General features: G+C 54.5%; 3 protein-coding genes across 3 annotated transcripts; 1 reads left to right on the forward strand and 2 right to left on the reverse strand.

Moving 5' to 3' along the window:
* Nucleotides 1–516: 516 nt before the first annotated feature.
* Nucleotides 517–4,514, reverse strand: DCS_06999 (RNA binding effector protein; the record flags this gene model as incomplete). Its single annotated transcript, XM_040804286.1, has 3 exons — nt 517–1,478; nt 1,535–3,788; nt 3,843–4,514. The coding sequence occupies 3 exons, from the start codon at nt 4,512–4,514 to the stop codon at nt 517–519; spliced, it is 3,888 nt and encodes a 1,295-aa protein (XP_040654390.1).
* Nucleotides 4,515–10,520: 6,006 nt separating this feature from the next.
* Nucleotides 10,521–13,305, forward strand: DCS_07000 (ste20-like protein; the record flags this gene model as incomplete). The annotated part of the gene is made up of 5 exons (XM_040804287.1): nt 10,521–11,333; nt 11,410–11,647; nt 11,709–12,761; nt 12,817–13,151; nt 13,207–13,305. 5 exons carry the CDS (start codon nt 10,521–10,523, stop codon nt 13,303–13,305), a joined length of 2,538 nt encoding a protein of 845 aa, XP_040654391.1.
* A 1,886-nt stretch (nt 13,306–15,191) lies between these two features.
* Nucleotides 15,192–16,280, reverse strand: DCS_07001 (uncharacterized protein; the record flags this gene model as incomplete). The annotated part of the gene is made up of 1 exon (XM_040804288.1): nt 15,192–16,280. One exon carries the CDS (start codon nt 16,278–16,280, stop codon nt 15,192–15,194), a length of 1,089 nt encoding a protein of 362 aa, XP_040654392.1.
* Between the last annotated feature and the right edge of the window lie 2,702 nt (nt 16,281–18,982).

Here is an 18,982-nt window from a genome sequence, read left to right on the forward strand (position 1 = left end):
TTATACAGCAAATATTCGTCCACCTCTATCGAGGGTGAAGGCTAGATGGTGAGGCTTCAGGGTAGGTCCAGGTGGGTCCGAGACAGCTCTCTGATTCGTCTGCTCACAGGTGCGGGAGCGTGCGTGGTGTGGGTGGCCAGCAAATGTTCAGAGTACAAACAACGTCTTGCCAATGGCCCGAGATTCATCCAAGTACAAGTATTGTCCTCCAGGACGGTGCAGGTGACAGATATGCATTGACGACGCAAGTTACTCTCACCAGGCTATGGAATGGAGTGACTGACTGCTTTTAGTTTCAACTATTGTGATCAATATTGTGCCACTACCTCCCCCCTGCTCGAGCCTTTTAGACAACTTGTTCGATGCAGTCCCCCGAGTGCTTTTCTTGCAACGCATTCTAGCAGCATTGGCACATCACATGGCCAGCCTGAGCATACCATGATTCCAGTCCAGCCAGCAGCAGCCTCATGAGTTCGCCAACAACGACGTCCCACGCCTAACCGCACCATACCGCCACTACTCTCTTGGCTTGCTGAGGGCCTCCCTGATGGCTTCGAGGATCAGGTCCTTGGCCTGGTTAACGCCATCCTGGCTTCCGAAAATTTCAATCGCCTCATCCCTGGCCTGGTCCCGGGGCACTTGAATCCGGCAGCCGCTCTGCTGTCGAATCGAATTGACCTTGGAGCCGCTGGGACCAATGACAAAGCGGTACGTCTTGGGATCCGGAAGGACAAGGTACCCGGTCGAGTCGTTGTTCTGCGCCTGCTCGAGCGCCTTCTGAATCATCTCCTTCGCCTTGGCCACATTCTCGGGCGTGCCTCTCAACACCCACGGGATGTCACCCTCTTCGGCAGACGCCGTCTTGACCACCTTCCAGGAATGCGCGTCCGCGGCAGCGTCGTCGTCGTCCGTGATGAGCGGCAAAGTCTCGTTGATTGCCCTCGTCGACGACTCAGGCTTGCGTGGAGTCTGCTGACCTGCGTGGTCCACCGTCACCTGGTAGTTGTTCCGAAGCTGGCGGAAGAGCTGACCGTTGTTCGACACAACATGGTGGACACTGCGCGGCAGCTGGATTGTCTCGCCCTTCTGCTGCTTGATGATGCCGGCGATGTGCTCCTTGGCCTTGGCCACGTTCTCGGGCCGACCCGTCACCTTGACGCCGGTCTTGCCCTCACCCTGTCGGGGAACGTCCACGGTGACGGAAAATTGGGCCTCGATCTGGCGCTTGACATCGCCACCGCGGCCAATGAGAGACCGGTGATTGTCGACGGGTACCTCAATGGTCTCCGTCACCTGACTCTCGCGCTCGGTGACAATCTCCTGGATTCGCTTGACAATCTTTTGCACAACATCGGTCCGACCTTCAATCTTGACCGTGTTTCCATCCGCATCCTGCTTAGGAAACTGGATCGTCCGCGCCAGGCTCCGGCGGTCATCGGAGCCGCCAGCGCCGACCACGATCTCTCGTAGGGTCGAGCCTAGGCCACGGTTAGCGACGGTCGCGACCGGGGGGCGTTCGAAGGGGAGTACTCACCACCCGAGCCGATGAGGGCCTTATGATGCTTCTTATCAACGTCGATGCTTTGCGTGACGGTGTCGTCAAAGACAGCTCGTTTCTCCTCCAGAATTTTCCGCGCTTGGGCCACCTGAGACGAGGTTCCCTTGATGAGGATCTCGACAATCTCGGTATCGCGATCCTGGGGCACGTCGATCCTGGCTCCCGTGAGTTGTCGCAGCTCATCCAGAGCTGCGCCCCCCTGGCCAATGAGGGAGCCGACTTGCTTTTGCTGCACCGCCACCGTGGCGGTCACGGAGTGCTCTTCGAGATACTTGTGGAGGGAGAAGAGCTCGTCTCGCGCCTCGTCAGCTCCCCTTTTGGGACCGCGAATGAAGACCTCGTCGGGAGCTTGCTGCCTGCGGGGTTTGCCGGTCTCGCTAGCCGCATCTTCGTTGGATTGGTCGTCGCTGACGTTCTTGGCAGACCGCGGGAAGAAAATGAGGACCTTGTACCGTGTCTGCAGCCGGTTGATCTGGCTGCCTTGAGCCCCAATGAGCTCTCTATGATACTTGGGGTCGATCTTGAGCACGTGCGACGTCTCATCCGCCAGGGTTCGGCCAAGATTCGTGATGTAGGACCTTGCCGACTCGGCCTTGGCCTTGGGACCCTTGAGCTCTACCTTGCCGTCCTGAACCTGTATCTCGACGTCGAAGCGGTCACGGAGTTCCTTGATGTTGCTGCCACCCTTGCCGATCAGGTGGTTCGCATACTTCTGGGGGAAGTCAAACGTCAACGTGAAGCCGCGTTCCTTCTCATCCTGCTTCTCCTGCTCCACAAACGCCTCTGCCTTGGCGACGAGAGATTGCACGGCGGAGATCGGCCCGCGGAGCGTAATGGTGGTGCCGACCTTGGTCACCCTGACGGGGATCTGGTCCGAGGAGCGGCTTTCCTGCTCCTTCTTGATGAAACGACGAAGCCTCTCGTGGAACTTGAAGGGAACATCCAGGGACTTGCTTGTGAGCGCCTCCTGCTTGTTGATGAGCTCGAGGATGTGCCTCTGCGCATCCTCGAGACCCTGCTTGAATGCGCGAATCTCAGACTCCGACGGCTTGGTACGGGGAACCTGGTACGGGCCATTTGCGGAATCCGGTCCCTCATAAACCAACAAGACGGGAGCTTCCGGCTCGGAAGCCTCGGGCACGATGACGTGAACGCCATAGTTCTTCTTGATCTTCGGCGTAATGTCAGTGCGCAGATGCTGATGGAAGAAGGAATCGATGGGAACAGTCTGCATCCTGGATGGAGGGTGGCCGTTGATAATCCCCGTGATCTCCGATTGAGCCCGGATGGCATTCTTGCCCTCTCGGGAATACAGCTCCCATGGCAAGGCACCATCTTGGGAACAAGGCGTGTTGATGTGCGTGTGATAAAGCTTCTCGAGGCGCTCAATCTCCTTGCGCTGACGCAGATATCGCGTGACGTTGGCGGCGTGAGCAGCGGCTCCCGAAGGAGCAGTGCGGTGGAATCTCGCGATATCAATGTTCGACATTTGCATACCCATGGCGAGATCCATCGCCTTTTCGAGACCGGCCTGGACACGTTCGGCTGGACCGATGACGGTGATCATATCATCGTCTTCTTCCGAGGGCAACAAAACAGCACATCCAGTCTCGGCAAAGAATTCGTCAGACGGGACACCGCAGCTGCCGATAATGAACTGATGACGGCCCCTCTGAATGGAAAGCTGTTCCGCCTCAAGCTGTTTGTGGAGCTCGGACGCTTGACGCTCAATCTCGGCCCGAACCTTTTGCACTGCGGCCCTGTCACCTGCAATCTGAATGTGGTCGTCTTCGGCGCCGGCAGGGTGGAAGACGGGCCGCTGACCAGGCACGGGACAAGTGGGTGCGGGAACACGCAAGAAGGCCTGATGAGGAGGCACGCGGATTTGAACTCCGTTGCCGTCCTCAAGTTCTTGAACTAGAGAGTTGCTCGGGCCGGCGATGAAGGGATAGAAAGCGGTCGGGATGCCGCGAACCTTTGTCTGCATGTTGGACGACCGTTCGCCCGCAATCTTCAGTATCTCGTTTCGGGCAGAAGCAGCAGACAACGCGTTGCCGTCGACTACGACGTCAATGGTGGCGTCATCGTCGTCGTCGATCATTCGGCTCTCCTCGACCTTTGGAACTTGAATCCTGGCTCCCGTCTTCTCCTGGAGGCTCTTGATGACGGAACCGCCCTTTCCAATGATGTGGGCTCTTGCGCTGTGTGGGATGGGGACTTTGATGGTGGTCTACCAAGGTCAGCAAGGAAATCTCGCTCATGGCAGGCTAGTTGGCGGTCGTACCTTGATTCCGATTTGCTGAACCAAGTCCTTGAGTGCCTGTTGAGCGACGTCCTGAGGGCCGGTGGCATCGAATTTAAGACGTCCATTGGAGGCCGTGGCCATTGTGATGTTGGCTCGAGATTTGCGATTGATGTCCTTCAAGATGTCCGGGATTGGGCGCTTCAGCTGGCCGCGGGGTACAATGAACTGTGGCTCCAGAGTGACTGACTCGACATTGCGACCAGGGATGAACATGGCGGGAGCGCTTCCTTGAGCGGAGGGCGTGGCGAAACCAGAGGCGGGAGTAGACGACCTCGAGTTGCCGTTGGGAGTATTTCCGTTCGAGGTATTGCCGTTCGATTTCCCACCAGCAAGGCTTTTCGCACCCCAGATAGGAGCGACGTTGGCACTTTTACCCTTCGAGGCACCAAGCTCTGGGAAGAGCTCGTGCGACTGGGTGTCGAGAGGCTTTTTCGAACCCTGGGACTCCCTTTGCGCGCCGGAGGCCTTTGCGCTCATAGGAGCGACCCACGAGGCAGAAACGTTGGTGGGCTTAGGCCCATCCTCGTCAGGAATGTCCTCGACCGTTGGCCGGTGCGAACTCTCGGCGTGCATCTGCAGAAGCTTCTGGGCAGCAGACTCTCCCGCACCATTGGTTTTGTCTCCGCTGGACGACGGATTTCCGGAAGCCATTTTGGAGTGTTTGATGAGGTATGTAGTGTTCGATTGTCGTGACGATCGGGTCGAGGGCGGGGTACAGAGGACTCCTCCTGAGGGGTGAGAGGGTGAATGTTAGCCAGCTACTGATTTTGACCTCGGTGACCTAAGTTTGAGCTTGATTCCGATGAAAGGAAGCTGATACATACCAGGCGCGACTGCTGGGCACAAATCAGGAGCTCTCAGGCCGAGCGGAGAAGGTCGGAGCTACTTAGGTGGGGGACAGGATTCAATAGGCAATTTCAGGGGTCTGTGGTGCCTAGAACATAACGCAGACAACTACAGATGAGAATACCGGTGACCAGGAGAACAAACCAGAAGATGCGGCGGAGACCAGAGAGGCTGAAGATGAGGAGACGGGCGGCAGAGGTTGGCAATTGGATTGTCCGATGATGGTGAGGTGGAAGTTTCTCCAGCTTCTCCGCGAACGTATCGGGTAAGTACAAGCTACATTGACCCTTCACCCTGACAGGGATTAGTGGCGAGACTGCGGTGGGGTCTTGAAGCCAATGAGGTCCCCTCCCCTGGTTCGTAAAAAAGTACAACCGATCCGCAAAGGGGAGTGGTGCCTTGCTCTGGAATGACGGGCAAAGGTTGTTGCGTAGATGTCACGGGGCAGGGCATGTGACTTTTGTTGACCAGCTGTTCGTAGATGCGATGAAGCCAAGCTTGGCCATGCTCGGACAAAACAACGCATGCCAACCGAAACTACTCCTGTGCGGCGTACCGCGAAACCTTGATTGTAGGAACCAAACTATGTGTTTACATCTGCTGTGACGGCACCCTGGAAGTTCAAGAAGGCACTAGTCGGTTAATCGCCATGGCTCGTTGACCCATGGAGCAATATGCCTTGTGATATTGTTGTACTACAAAACCGCCATGATCCCACTTGTAAGCGCCAGAAACAATTAGCCTCAACTCCGATTCGTGCTTGTCGAACGTATACAACTAGAAACGCAGCGAGTGCTGCGGGCCACTTGTGCACAGATACAGGCTACTTATATGTGCAAGTACACTTGTCAGGTTGAATCTCGCGACTACTTTACGCGCTGCTGCCCACCAGCCACCACCAGCCAGGGGCGAAAAGATTCACCCAAGACAACCGAATAGGACGGGATGATGGGGGCATCCCCCTCCACCCCTGAGGATCACAGGTGCCAACAATCCAATGCATTACTGCTGTCCTCCACAATCGTTTCAGGCACCTGTACCTGTGGGTACACAGAAGATGTGAGATGATTTGTTGTCCAGCGGTATAATACGTCCCGGTGTTCGTACTACGAGCCGCAGAATCCTTACCATGATCCGTGCAGCGTGTTGGGAGCTTGGGACTTGGAGACAACCACGCGTTGCGGAGCACAGGCGACGATGACAGATGCAAGAACTTCCATGGACAGGCTGAAACGCGAGTGTTGGAGTAATATGTAGGAGATAACCAGTAGGGGGACCCTTGAGAGGGGCCTCGTTCTGGCTCCTTGTACCATCAAATGTGCAAGAACAGGCGGCTTGCTCCCGAGCTGGCACCAATCTTCTCATATTACAGTACTGGCGATGAAACGTGACCCTGAGACTTGATAACAAGCATATCACAACCGCTGCGTGAGCAGGGATTCTCTCGCCAATTGGTGCTGGCTTCAATGCTCTAGCCCGCGCAAAATCACGCAGTCAACGGAAAAATTCTAGGTTTGCATGTATGTATGAGACAGTGAGCTGCACGATGCATCGATCGATCCAGCTCGATGTATTGCGAGCACCCAGTTGGCCCAGCACTTTGTATACGACATGTCCTGGATGAGAACATTTTTCTGCAGTGTAGCATGAATGATAGAGCACTTGGCCTGGTTGGCTCGTGCCGCATGTACCCATATTTAGGGCTTGAATATGGTCACAACAAGATGGCACTCGTAAATATCCACAGAATAAGCCCGATCGGGCAACACATGGTGTATTTTGGCTGATACTTGACGTGCGCTGCATGCCTCATGAGGTCTAGCAGTACAGCACCTATGGAACATTACTACGAGTGTTTGGTGGACATGCGGTGTACGGAGTACGGAGTGCAGAGAGTGAGAGCTGGGATAGATATCATGTCAGCAGGTACGGAGTACAGCACTCAGACACCTGCAAGTTACTTGTATTACTGTACATGTAATGTGCACCAACTGGCCTTCGTATTCCTTGTACAAAACTACGAGGACTTCAGTAATACAGCTATTACTTTACTCCATACTCCGTCTTATACTTATATGTGCCTACTATTGCTATACAATTCTCAAGTAAGTACGGAGCACAACACGAATATTGGATCGGAGAAAGCCCGCTCGCTTACCCATACGTAGGGTTTTCATAATAAGTATTAATAGCAGGTGTGCTTACGGAGCACTGAAGTACTTAAGTATTTACATGTAAGTAAGTAAGCAAAGCCCCATCTCATTTCTGACGTTACAAGTTTGATAGCTACGTGCTAATAATGCACTCCGTTCTCCAGACAGTACTTACTCCCTACAAGCATGAATATACAAGTACTATGTAATACTCCGTGCAATAATTAAGTGTATGATTGTAAGTACTCCTTACGGAGTACTGTATGGAGTACTCCGTATTACTTTCTGTATTTAGGGGTAGGGGACCCATGGATGGCGTCTTAAATGCTGGGGGTTCTGCACGATTACCTTCGTACAAGTACTCAAGTACAGTACTGACATGCTTAAGTAAGCAAGTGCATGCTTTCGTGCCTTGTACTGTAAGTAAGTAAAGCACTCACTCAGATTCAAGACCCCACTGTATCACTCCGTAGTAGTACTCCGTACATGCACAAGTATTAATTAATATGTGCAATCTTACTACGGAGTACGGAGTATTACTTACAGTACAGTATGTATCACGGAGTACTCCTCCCACTAATTCTAGGTATTGTACTACGGAGGACTTGCATTACTCCACAAGTACGGAGTACTGGTAGAAGAACTTACACGTACTTGTAGGTACGGAGTACAGGTTTGGGTTATTTACAATACATGCACCCTCGGTCGATCAATCGCGGCCAGCACTGTTGGCCGGCTGCTTTATTACTCGTTCACGTAGTCAAGAAAGCCGTGACAAGTACGTCCATGGTGTCGGTACAGATACATGTACTTGGGTATACCGCAGGTCTATTCTGAACGTTCCTCCCAACACAATTGCAGTTGCAAACATAAACTGAGTGTCAACATCTCAAAGTGTAGATGCCTCTATTTTTGGGCTGCTGCAAGCATTAAGAGCGGCAAGTCAAAAAGGAATAAAGCTCTTGAATCTTTGTACTGTAATCATGCGTGCAACGGAGCCTACATCTATAATATGGCCGCGCCGTTTTCTCAATTGGATCCCAAGTGATGCCGCCGTCCTTTGCTCGTCGCCATATTGCGGCGGTTACTTGCACCCAAACGGATAAGTACAATAATTATTACTCTTCTACTGTACAAGCACTCGTACATGCACATCATGAAACCCGAATCAAATGCCAAGCGTTGTGAAGAGATCGGACAGTACTTCGCACCCCGTACGGAGGTGCGAGCACATGTCAAATCTCCACGTACGCTGTGTGTATAAATGCATACTTATGCTTTCTGGGTATTGCTAGTTGTGTACGGAGTAAGTACGGTGCATGTACTTAGGTGTACTAGTAATACTCTGTACATTGCTCCGTACGTGCAGGTTACTAATAGATGGCGAACGAGTTGGGACTGCAGAAGCCGGCGACCACGTCAACGAATTCCACGAAAATGGGGTGGGGTGTGGATTGATGCTTGCACGGTCTTCGTACCGGTACGTACTGTTCGTGTACACATACTTACAGTTCAAGCACAGTATTGACTTGCAGTAAGCACAGTACCTTACGGTGCTTGTGGGTACCGCCGCTCAGAACGAGTGCCTCCACTGTTGTTCGTATCGAGGTTTTTGCTTATCTTGGTAGGTATTACTTGCACTGTACGGAGTACAACTTCAGCACGGAGTAGGTATGCTGTAAGTACTAGGTAGGTGTACAGCAAGTTAGTTGTCACAAGCACTTGTTATGTTACCTGAGCATGCTCGTACACCAACTCCGTACCAGCATTTGTAAATTATTACTGTGTTACTTGTACACGTCACTAACGGCAGATGTAACCACGTTGATAATCCGAGTGTTTAGCTGCCATCCGACACGCAGTTGTTCGACCAGATATCTCATCGTACGCAACCAAACTCCTGCGCGATGCGGCGACTGTTTTGGACCGTCTCAGTTGTTGATGCCATCACATTGCAGAAATGCCCCCGAGTGCAAAGTATTGAAGCATTGTTGTGCAGTACGGTGCGTGTAGGACTCTACGCACAGTACGATCTACTTAGGTACTTGGTCACTACAAGTAGATGTACAAATGCAAAGTAAATAATAGTGCTCTTGTCCATTCGACACAATAACACGCCAAATCACTCGCACTGTTCCAGAATCCATCCTTGCATAGACCCCTAGCAGGTACCTATACCTTGGGTCTCTTATTTCAATTGGGCTGACTGATGTATGGGTACTCTGCTGGCCCAGCCGGTTGGCGCCGCCTTTGATCTGCGCAACCGAGGTATTATTGTTTCTTTTCAAGATGGACCGTGCGTTGAACTAATACGCACTGTTATTTTCCGCGTCTTGAACGTCTGGTAAGATACGCATCCACGGCAATGCCTACCTGTTGTCCTTGTACTCGGCTGGCTGGTGCACTGGGGGTACATGCAAGTACAGTAGATGCACGAGTACAGTACTTTACTTGTAATTCCTCATGTAAGTAGTACCGAAGGCATGTCCTAGAACCCTCTATGGAAGGCAAGTACCTTCCTTGTTTACACACCGACTGTCGAACAGAACTGACCCGTGGTACCTGGAGTACTGTACAGTACTTGAATACAGTACTTTCATGTTCATGTACGGGGTACTTGAAATGGCCTTGATTGTAGGTGTGCAGCTAAGTACAGTAGGGACAGGTGCGAAACTTTTTGTATCCCGGTACTCCGTATCTCCTGCTCTAGTGGTAGGCGTACTTGTACTCCGCACTTACTTGTTGTACAGTACACGTTCACTGGTACTGGTACAGGTACACCTGCAAGTCCTCGTAACTGTGTGTGCTGTAGTTGCAGTCCCAAGTACTGGGTACCTTGGTATGTACAGCAAGTAAGTATGTGCCTTAAAAAAGTCGGCAGGTACGGATAGTAGTCGGTCTCTCTACTAGGTACTGGACAGAGGGCATCGGCGCCAGTTATGGGTTTCATTCTTTCAATCAACTTTCGCATCTCTGTGATTCTTCTCTTCCTCTCTTCCCTGGCAACGCGCGCCTCGTCTGCGGCTCACGGATGACAGTCCGGCCCCGTCATTGTCGCCAAAGGCCCAGGTCATTGTCACCTTGTACGTACCTTACTTACCCTGTCGGTGGTCCCTCCACCCCCCTTGCTGCCGACGTGCACTCCCCCCCCCCCCCTCTCTCCTCTCCTCCCCTCCTTCGGCTCCTGCAAGGTGACGAGAGAGACCACACAGATGGGCGCAAATTAACCAGCGCAGTGCATCCCCTAGAGGGTCGTTATCAGCGACAGCCCACCACGAGTACAACTACGGCTGTACAGGTACTCCGTACGAGTGCAACAAGTGCGTCTACGGCGAGCACAGGAGTAGCGCTTGCATTCACTCGCGGTACGGTGCACCGTCCGACCACACACACGTCCGCGTCCACACCCCCGCCAGTCATCGACTCCTCCAATATCCCACCCAAATCCACTCACCCGTCCGCCGGCTGCGAGCGCGCTTCCAGCACACCCACATTTTGCTGCGCAGATACAAGTAAACGCCCGCCGAGGTGGCCCGCTCATCCTCCATCCGAACGGAGCCCACAAGGGCCGTCTTTTTCTCCCCTCACGCCCCTCCGTCGCCCCAGCAGGCCCTGCTCCGTTCCCTGAGACTTTTTAGGTACGGTGGCGGCCTGTATCATGGACGGCCAGAGCTCGCCTCACAACGGCGGTGGTTCTCAACGTCGCAAACTCGTCAAGAACCCTCCCTCATCACGCCGGAATACTCGTTCCTCGGCCGGCTTCGACGCCCAATCGACCGACAGCCAGAGCAGCTCCCACAGCCTGACCCGTGTTCCCAGCGCCCCCCCTGTTCGATCCTCTGTTTCCAACGCGTCCAACACCAGCTCATCTTCTCGACACCCATCCGTCACACAGTGGCCGACGAATGTGTCGCCCGGCCTCCAATCGGGAGACTTCACTTCATCATCTACCCTTGGCAACCCCTACCCCGCCACCCTCCCCTTTCGCTCGAGCCGCGACTTCGACCCTCAGATCCGTCGCCTCAGCCACGATCCATCCGAAGAATTCGTCGGCGCGCCCTTTGACGGCGCCGCCATCCTGAGCCGCATCGAGGCCACCAAGATCCCCCCCTCGGCCCGTCGAACCTCATTCCAGCATCAGCCAAGCACGCCTCTGTCGCCTGCCAAAGCCGGCACGCGCTCTCAGTACTCCAGCCCTACCATCCAACCATCGCCGAGGTTCAGCAACATGGATTCGTCCGTCGCCGAGAAGGCCCAGGGCGGGAAACCGCACGAGAACCAGGTCGTCAGCCCAAAGCGATTCTCCGACGAAGTCAAGGAGCCCAAGCCTGGCATCCTGCGCAAAAAGTCAGGCTTCTCCGCCATCGTCAACAGCTTGGTCGGGTCGCAGAAGAAGCCGGTGATATCGGCGCCGGAAAATCCGGTCCACGTAACGCACGTCGGCTATGATAGCATGTCGGGTCAATTTACCGTTCGTTTGCTCCGCTCGCCTGCCCCCCTCAAGCGCGCGCTTCTGTTCCGAGTTGATTCTAATTGGTTTTCCACAGGGTCTGCCGAAGGAATGGCAGCGTTTGATCAACGAGAGCGGAATTCCCGAGAAGGAGAGACGGGAGAACCCCCAGACGATGGTTGACATTCTTCAGTTCTACAAGGAGTCGCAAGAAAGGCCAGCCGAAGATCAGATTTTGGAAAAGTTCCATCATGTCGGATCACCGGACCCCAGGGGATACACGTCCCCTACTTCGAATCCGACATCGCCCGCCATGTACCCGACAAACTATTTGGGTACGCTCTCCCCCCCTCCTTCCTTCACCGTCCTCCTTCTTACCAGGCGTACTGCCTACAGGAAGCTTTGAGAACCCCCGACCCCCGCCCCCCGTCCCGACCGGTAGAAGTCAAGGGCTGGGAATCAGCACCAAGGATATGATGCCTAGCCGACCAGCACCCAAACCTCCGGTCAGCATGAACAACAGGTCCTATCCACCAAAGGCGTTCACTGCCAAGGATTCGGGAATTGGTATGCCGCAGCCGGTGGACGATAGCATCTATGGCCCGCTCAAGGACAACACCCCTATGCTCCCCGAGGAGCACCGGTCCCGGTCCAACTCCCGAGCAAACGGACAAGCCCCCTTCAGTCCGCCACCGCCTCCGATGAACCCGGCAACCCAGGCGGTCGCTTTCCAGCAGCAGTTGATGCAACAGCAGCAAGACCAGGCCATCGCCCAGGCGCAGGCTGCCATGTCCGGTCACGTCGGTCGCGCCCCCAGCAAGAGGCAACCGCCCCAGCAAGTAGTCGTCCCCAACCCTCACCACGGTCAAGGGTACACGCGGACGGCGGAAGCGAATGGACACCCTGGAACTGCACGCCCGCAACAAAACCCCGGTGGTGTTCCTGCCGCTAGACCGAGACATCGACAGAGACACAGCAACGGCATCGACGTCGTCGCCTCCCTCAAGCGCATCTGCAATGACGGCGATCCTCGGGAGGTCTTTCGAGGCTTTACCAAGATCGGCCAAGGCGCGTCTGGTGGTGTGTTCACTGGGTACGAACGAGGAACGAACCGGCTCGTGGCCATCAAGCAGATGAATTTGGAGCAACAGCCCAAGAAAGATCTCATCATCAACGAAATCCTGGTGATGAAGGATAGTTCGCACCCGAACATTGTCAACTTCATCGACAGCTACCTCTGCGGCGGCGAACTGTGGGTGGTCATGGAGTTCATGGAAGGGGGTAGCCTGACGGATGTCGTCACTTTCAACATCATGACCGAGGGCCAGATTGCGTCCGTCTGCCGAGAAACGCTCAAGGGGCTGCAGCATCTGCACTCCAAGGGCGTCATCCATCGCGACATCAAGTCTGACAACATTCTGCTGTCCAACGAGGGCAGCATAAAGCTGAGTGAGCTATCTGCCGACCTGGTGTTCTGTGATTCCGCTTGCTAACTCTACCGCAGCTGATTTCGGCTTCTGCGCAACGATCAATGATGCGCAGAACAAGCGCACCACCATGGTCGGAACTCCATACTGGATGGCACCCGAGGTCGTCACCAGAAAGGAATACGGTCGCAAGGTGGACATATGGTCCCTCGGAATCATGGCGATTGAGATGGTGGAAGGAGAGCCGCCGTATCTGACGGAATCACCCCTCCGGGCTCTCTGGTTGATAGCGACGAACGGGACGCCGATGATCAAGAATGAGCACGATTTGTCTCACCCGTTCAGGGACTTCCTTCACTTTGCCCTGAAGGTCGATCCCGAGAAGCGGGCGAGTGCTCATGATTTGCTGAGGGTTAGTTGCCGGAATGATGCCGAAACGTTGACGTCCAAGTACTGATCCGCTGCAGCACGACTTTATGAAACAGTGCGTTGATTTAGCGCAATTATCACCCCTCGTTCGAGCTGCACGCGAGCAGCGAGCTCAGGAGAAGGCTCGGAAGCAGTAGCCTGCCTGGAGACACGCCTTTGCCGGACCCGAGCCAGCCGACCGATCACTGCAACAGCTTGATGCCTGCCTCCGCGACCACGACGGCCTCCAAATTTCGATGTCGCTCGCATTGGCTCCGACACTGTTCGAGATTCACTTTTAGTTGCACCCTAGCGAGCACTGGATCCGACAGTAGCGAGGACCCTCGCTGCATGGAATGCGGCGTAAACCGGCTCGGGCAAGTTGGAGGGTGCGTTGGCGAGTTCATCGGCCAAAATTGGTTGATGATGCCGGCGTTCACTGCGGCTTTTCATCAGACACACCCCCGGGATGGTTGCTAGCATGCAATCTCGACCTTGAGATGTGATGAAGACCATTTTTCTTTGGTTCGCCGCCTGAAGACTCAAGCTTGCCGTGAGCATTTCAGCAAAGCGAACTTTGCGACCACATTTTGAGCGATTCAAGCCAATCTGACCAACGAGAGCGTCGATTTCACGATCATATTCTCTCAACTTCTTCAGCGCGAGCTTGTGCCTCGTGTGAACTGCTTTTTTTTTTTTCATAGACCATGCATCCGAAGCCGTGCCGGTTTTCGATACCGGGTCGTCTGAGTGGTTCCCATGCTACATTGGTGAACCAGCGGCCATCCAGAGAACGACACTGTCGGCCCGGCGGCTGGTGACGGCCACCTGCATCTCCTGCAAGTGGGGGTTTCCAAATGACGATTTGACAGAAAATGCGTGTGGCGGTTTGCCTTGATATGCCGGAACGGAAATGAAACGAGATGAACGTACCGCATGGTTCTGCGGCTGGAGCCGTGGATACGAGAAGTGGGACTTGAGGCAGTGCCTGCTCGACATCTGATATATGAGGCCGTCGCAGGGTAGGCGTATATGCAGGCGCCCGGCAGCTCGCTCTCGAATATGTTGCAGTGGGTGGCAGGGGGGCAGAGATTGATAGGATTGCCATATCTATCGTTGCATCTCTCGGGTCTCTGTGCCGTACGTTGCGATTCATCGTCTGTGGAGTCTTGACGCGCCATACGAAGCCTGCTATCGGTCGCTCTTATAGGATAAAAAGCTCGCGAGCCAGTTGATGGACGTAACGAGCATCCTGGAGGCAAAAAGGAAATGGCCTTCGGCACATGAGTATCCACAGACGGAGTGCCATGTTCAAACTCATTCCTCGGCCAGAGTTCAAACGATCTGATAATTATGTGACTGGCAGCCGCCAAATGAAATGCCGATTGTATAGACCTATTACCTAGTGACTCCTCCTGGCCAGTTCGGACCTTGGCAGTTTGACGTTGCCGCAGGTCATTATAGTTCCAAGATAACCAGGCCCCTTCTAGATGGCACCGAACCAGACGGCAGGGTAACACGACTGCGGCTGAAAGAGCTATGCGAAGCAGCTGGAGAATTAAATGTACATGGCTAATCCGCCAGCACTCGTTTGATCTAGTTGTGAGATGCGTGGCATGTCGGGAATGACGCTGGCAAAACAAGTCAACAAGTCACTGCGTGAGAAGCCAGCATGAATGTACGATGGGGATCAGGGGTTTGAATCTATATTCCGCTCGTCTCGGCCGAGCCATTGCTGGCTTTTCCAAATTATCATTGGCGCTTCTCTTCTATGCCGTCTAGGTAAGCCTCTCGCGAGGTGTATATCCGTCTTCTACGACCCATAAACGATCAACCCAGTTGGCTCGCAGAAACATCAACAACAATGCAAGTGATCCCCCTTGCGGTGGGGATGAATGACATGGGAAAATGTGCCGAGCGACGAAAGAACCTGAACTCCGAACAAGTGACAAATCAAGGAAACAAATGCTAGAATGCAAAGTGCGACGCTTGCGAACGATGATATTAGTGTGCACGCCGTGGACGGTTATGGATGTGCAAGTGCTTAATAGCACGAGTAGCCACCGTCGATGAGGACGTTGGAGCCAGTCATGAAACTGGAAGAGTCGGATGCGAGGAAGACGCAGAGGCCGTTCAGCTCGTCGACGCCGCCGAGACGGTCCTGGGGCGTCAGAGATTTCCAGATCTTCTTCTGGGCCTCGAGGGCGGGCACACGGTTGAGGGCGGTGTCCATGTAACCAGGAGAGATGCAGTTGACACGAATGCCGTGCTTGGCCCATTCGGCGGCTATGGACTTGGCGAACTGGATGACGCCGGCCTTGGAGGCGTTGTAGCAGCTCTGCTCCTGAGGGTAGTTGACGACGGAGCCGGACATGGAGGCGACGAGGATCAGGCTACCGGGCTTTCCGGCGGCCATCATGGCACGACCGACGGACTGGGACATGAGGAAGGTACCCGTAAGGTTGATGTCGATGAGGCGTCGGAACATGGCCGGGTCGTAGGTCTCGGCCTTGATGTTGGAGTCGGCAATGCCGGCGGCGTTCACGAGAACGTCGGGGGTGCCGTACATCTCGACGACGGATTCGACGGCGGCGTTGATGGCGGCACCGTCGCGGACATCGACTTTGAAGAAGGAGACAGGAATGCCGGACCTGTCGTGCAGCTCGGCTGCGGCGTCATCGCCGAGATCCTGGTTCGCATCGAAGATGACGATGGCCTTGGCGCCAGCCTCGGCGCAAGCGCGGGCCATGTGGTTCCCGAGACCGCGAGCACCGCCGGTGACGATGATGGTCTTGCCATAGACCGTCATGTTCCGCATCGTGGGGGGCATGTTCTCGAAGACCTTGCGGGAGAGGGGCTGGATGGTGTCATGGTCGGAGGGAGGAGCGGGAGAGTCGCAAGGGACCTGCGACGCAGCCTCGGGGACGGCGACGGTGTGCTTATCACTGTGGCCGGCACGGTAATCCGTGACGGGAATCTCCTTCTCGCGAACGACATTCTGCTTGGTCTCGGTGTTGGAGACACGACTGACGCTGGAGGCGGAGAAGAGGCGAGGAGCGGCCGCCACTCGGGGAGCGGCTCGGGGGGCGGCAGCTCGAGAGAGCCTCAGGGCGTTTCGTGCTACGAAAGCCATGGCGATGCTTGGAGGTGCAAATGTAGGCGGTGGACGGAGTGACCTGTCGTGCTGCTGCGGTGCAGGAGTAGGCGAGATGGGAGCAGTGAGATTGTGCGTGCTTGTGAGTGCGAGACGGAAAAGAATGGAATGCGAGGACAAAAGGCTCGCAAAAGGAGAGTATGATGAAGGGGCCTGAGAGAAGGACGAACAAGGACTGATGTTGACAGAGGAAGTTGAAGGAAGCAAAGTAAGAGGGGCAAGTCCAAGGATGTTTGATATACAGTGTATACTTTATATATCTAAGTACTCCGCAAGTACTTGCACTTGCAAAGAAGGGGATGTGGATGCCTGGATGGCGCAGGCCCACCACGACGGCCAAAAAATGTGGAGGGGGAGGGGAACTCGGAGGCGAGATAGCAGTGAGCTAGGAATATTCATAGATGAAGTTCGAGTACTTACTTACAACTACTTGTACCTGGACACACGAGTGTAGATGCTCCGCAAAGCCGAAGTACCGTACATATCTGTTACCAGGTGTACAGTACTCCGTACTTGCACACGTTTAGGGAGTGGGTGGATGGTTGGGGGGGCATGGTTGGGGGCAAGGATGGATGGATGGGTGGATAGTGTGGATGAATAGGGATGGATGTGACGGATGGTGGAGGCGGAGGTGTGAGCTGGGCAGACGAAAAGCTGGGAGCGGCTACGGGTCCTGGCAGCGGTAGCGTGGCGGGAAGGCCGGTTGACAGGACCAGGACTCCTAGTTGCGGGCTTTTGGGAAGCGAGAAGATGCGGCCGTGATGGCGGGGTTTCATTCAGCGACCAATGAATCGGTCGACTCTGTTGGGAGTGATTTAAATAAGGATGCATCGGGGCAAATTCGCCACTCCTGCCTGCCGAGCCGATGACGTGTTGGCTGTGCCCTCTCCGCGCATTGTTTTCAACCGACATACAACTAGAGTGGAATGATGAGATGTGCGTGTATGGATGTGATTAATATGTTGTGATGGTTGCCATACGTGCACGAACAGATCGAACAGAGAGAGGGAAGAATAATACGTCGTGAGTGAATCCGGTGGCCATAAGCCACTTGGAGAAGCAGGAAAGAAGGGGCTGATACCTGCGCGTTCCTGCCAGTTCCATTTTTGGTAGCGAGAGATGCAGATGTCCGTACAAATTCACTTCGTGCATCATCAACTTGGATCGGACCGAGAGTGAAACATCCCCGTCCTCTGCTTGGGACTAAAAACGAGGCTCGGTAGCAGAAGCGGTGCGGCGGCACATCCGGTACGAGGCAGCAGCGCAGAAGTGGGTGTGGCGGACTCTAATGCCGGGATCTCTCATCACACCTGCAAACTGTAGTCGGTGTGCAGCTGGTGCGGCAATCGAGCTGGTGGCCAGGTCGATGGCGGGGAGGAGTTTGTTGTTCGCTAGCCAAATAATCGAGTCTAGCAAAGTGACGCTTCCTTCCGTTCTTGTAAGTGTACGTACGTGCATACTCGTCATGGGGACTCGTCGTACTCGAAAGAAAGGTGGGTAGATGTAGTACAGCAGGATCAGACCCGTGCCGAAGAGCATTTCCGGTGAGAGCCCTGGCTGGAATCCCGCACTCCGATCCGGTGGAGATGAAGTCGGTCCCATCCGTAGCAGGACTCGGGAGGTTCGAACACGACGGAAGACGATGCGAGATTGTGGGCCCTCTGTTGTGATTTTGACGGGGTCAGATGACCCTGCTGCGTTGCGGACCGAGAACCAACACTAGATGGTTGGACGGATGATGGACGGGAGATTGAGATGGAGAGCGTCGCCGATATCGCTGAAGGTGGCCGGGTCAGAGGGGCATCTAGTGACCATGGTGGGGAGGGTGCGGTCTGGTCAGGACGTTGGATGGTACGGAGTAATACTGTTGGTACGGTAATTGCCTTCATCGCAGGAGCCACCCGCGGACAGGATTGTTGGCAAGCACGTACAAATGGCCAAAGGATGTAACCGATCGGTAGGCACAGAGTACGACTGGTAGTAATCAGGACTGGCGGTGTACCAACTAGTTGCAGCAGTATACGGAGAAAATCAGCAGTCGCAGTAATAACAGCAGCACCAGTACTCCGTAGCGGCGTAGTTAATAATACTTGTGTGACCTGTTTCGGAACGCTGGTCGGAGATGGATGGCTGTGCCACCATACTATTAGCTAGCGTAGGGCGGGCACTTAGTAGGGCCTGGTTACAGATCTGGTCAGGGTGTTCCGGTGGCCTCGAGGTTGGAACAATAAGATGTGGCTTGCCCTACGCCCAGATCAGGGGACGGAATTCTCGACGACAGGGCTTGTGGATGCATCCCATCCCCATCCTCGTACTTGTGCGAGTAGTTTCATGTACACCTTCCACAATACCAGTACCCGTGCACTGACTGCTATATGCAGGTGCGCATACGGCTCGTCATCTGCTACCGACTTTGATCTGAACCGTTCTTGCGGCACGATAGGGTGGCGGTGTCGAACATGCTGGCTCGACGGTGGAGGGCAACCCTTCGTCTCGTTCTACCCTTCGCCCTGGTTGTTCCCGAGGCCATTCCGCAATATGAACCCACATCACATTAGCATTGTCTTCCACTTTTCAATGGCAGAGATATGAAAATTGAGTTGAAAACATGTACGGATACAATCCTACCCTAGGGACTAAGGGGTATATGGAGATGTATTGAACGACAAGATGATGCGGGA

Source organism: Drechmeria coniospora, chromosome 03, assembly GCF_001625195.1.
Source record: "Drechmeria coniospora strain ARSEF 6962 chromosome 03, whole genome shotgun sequence".
Lineage (NCBI taxonomy): Eukaryota > Fungi > Ascomycota > Sordariomycetes > Hypocreales > Ophiocordycipitaceae > Drechmeria > Drechmeria coniospora.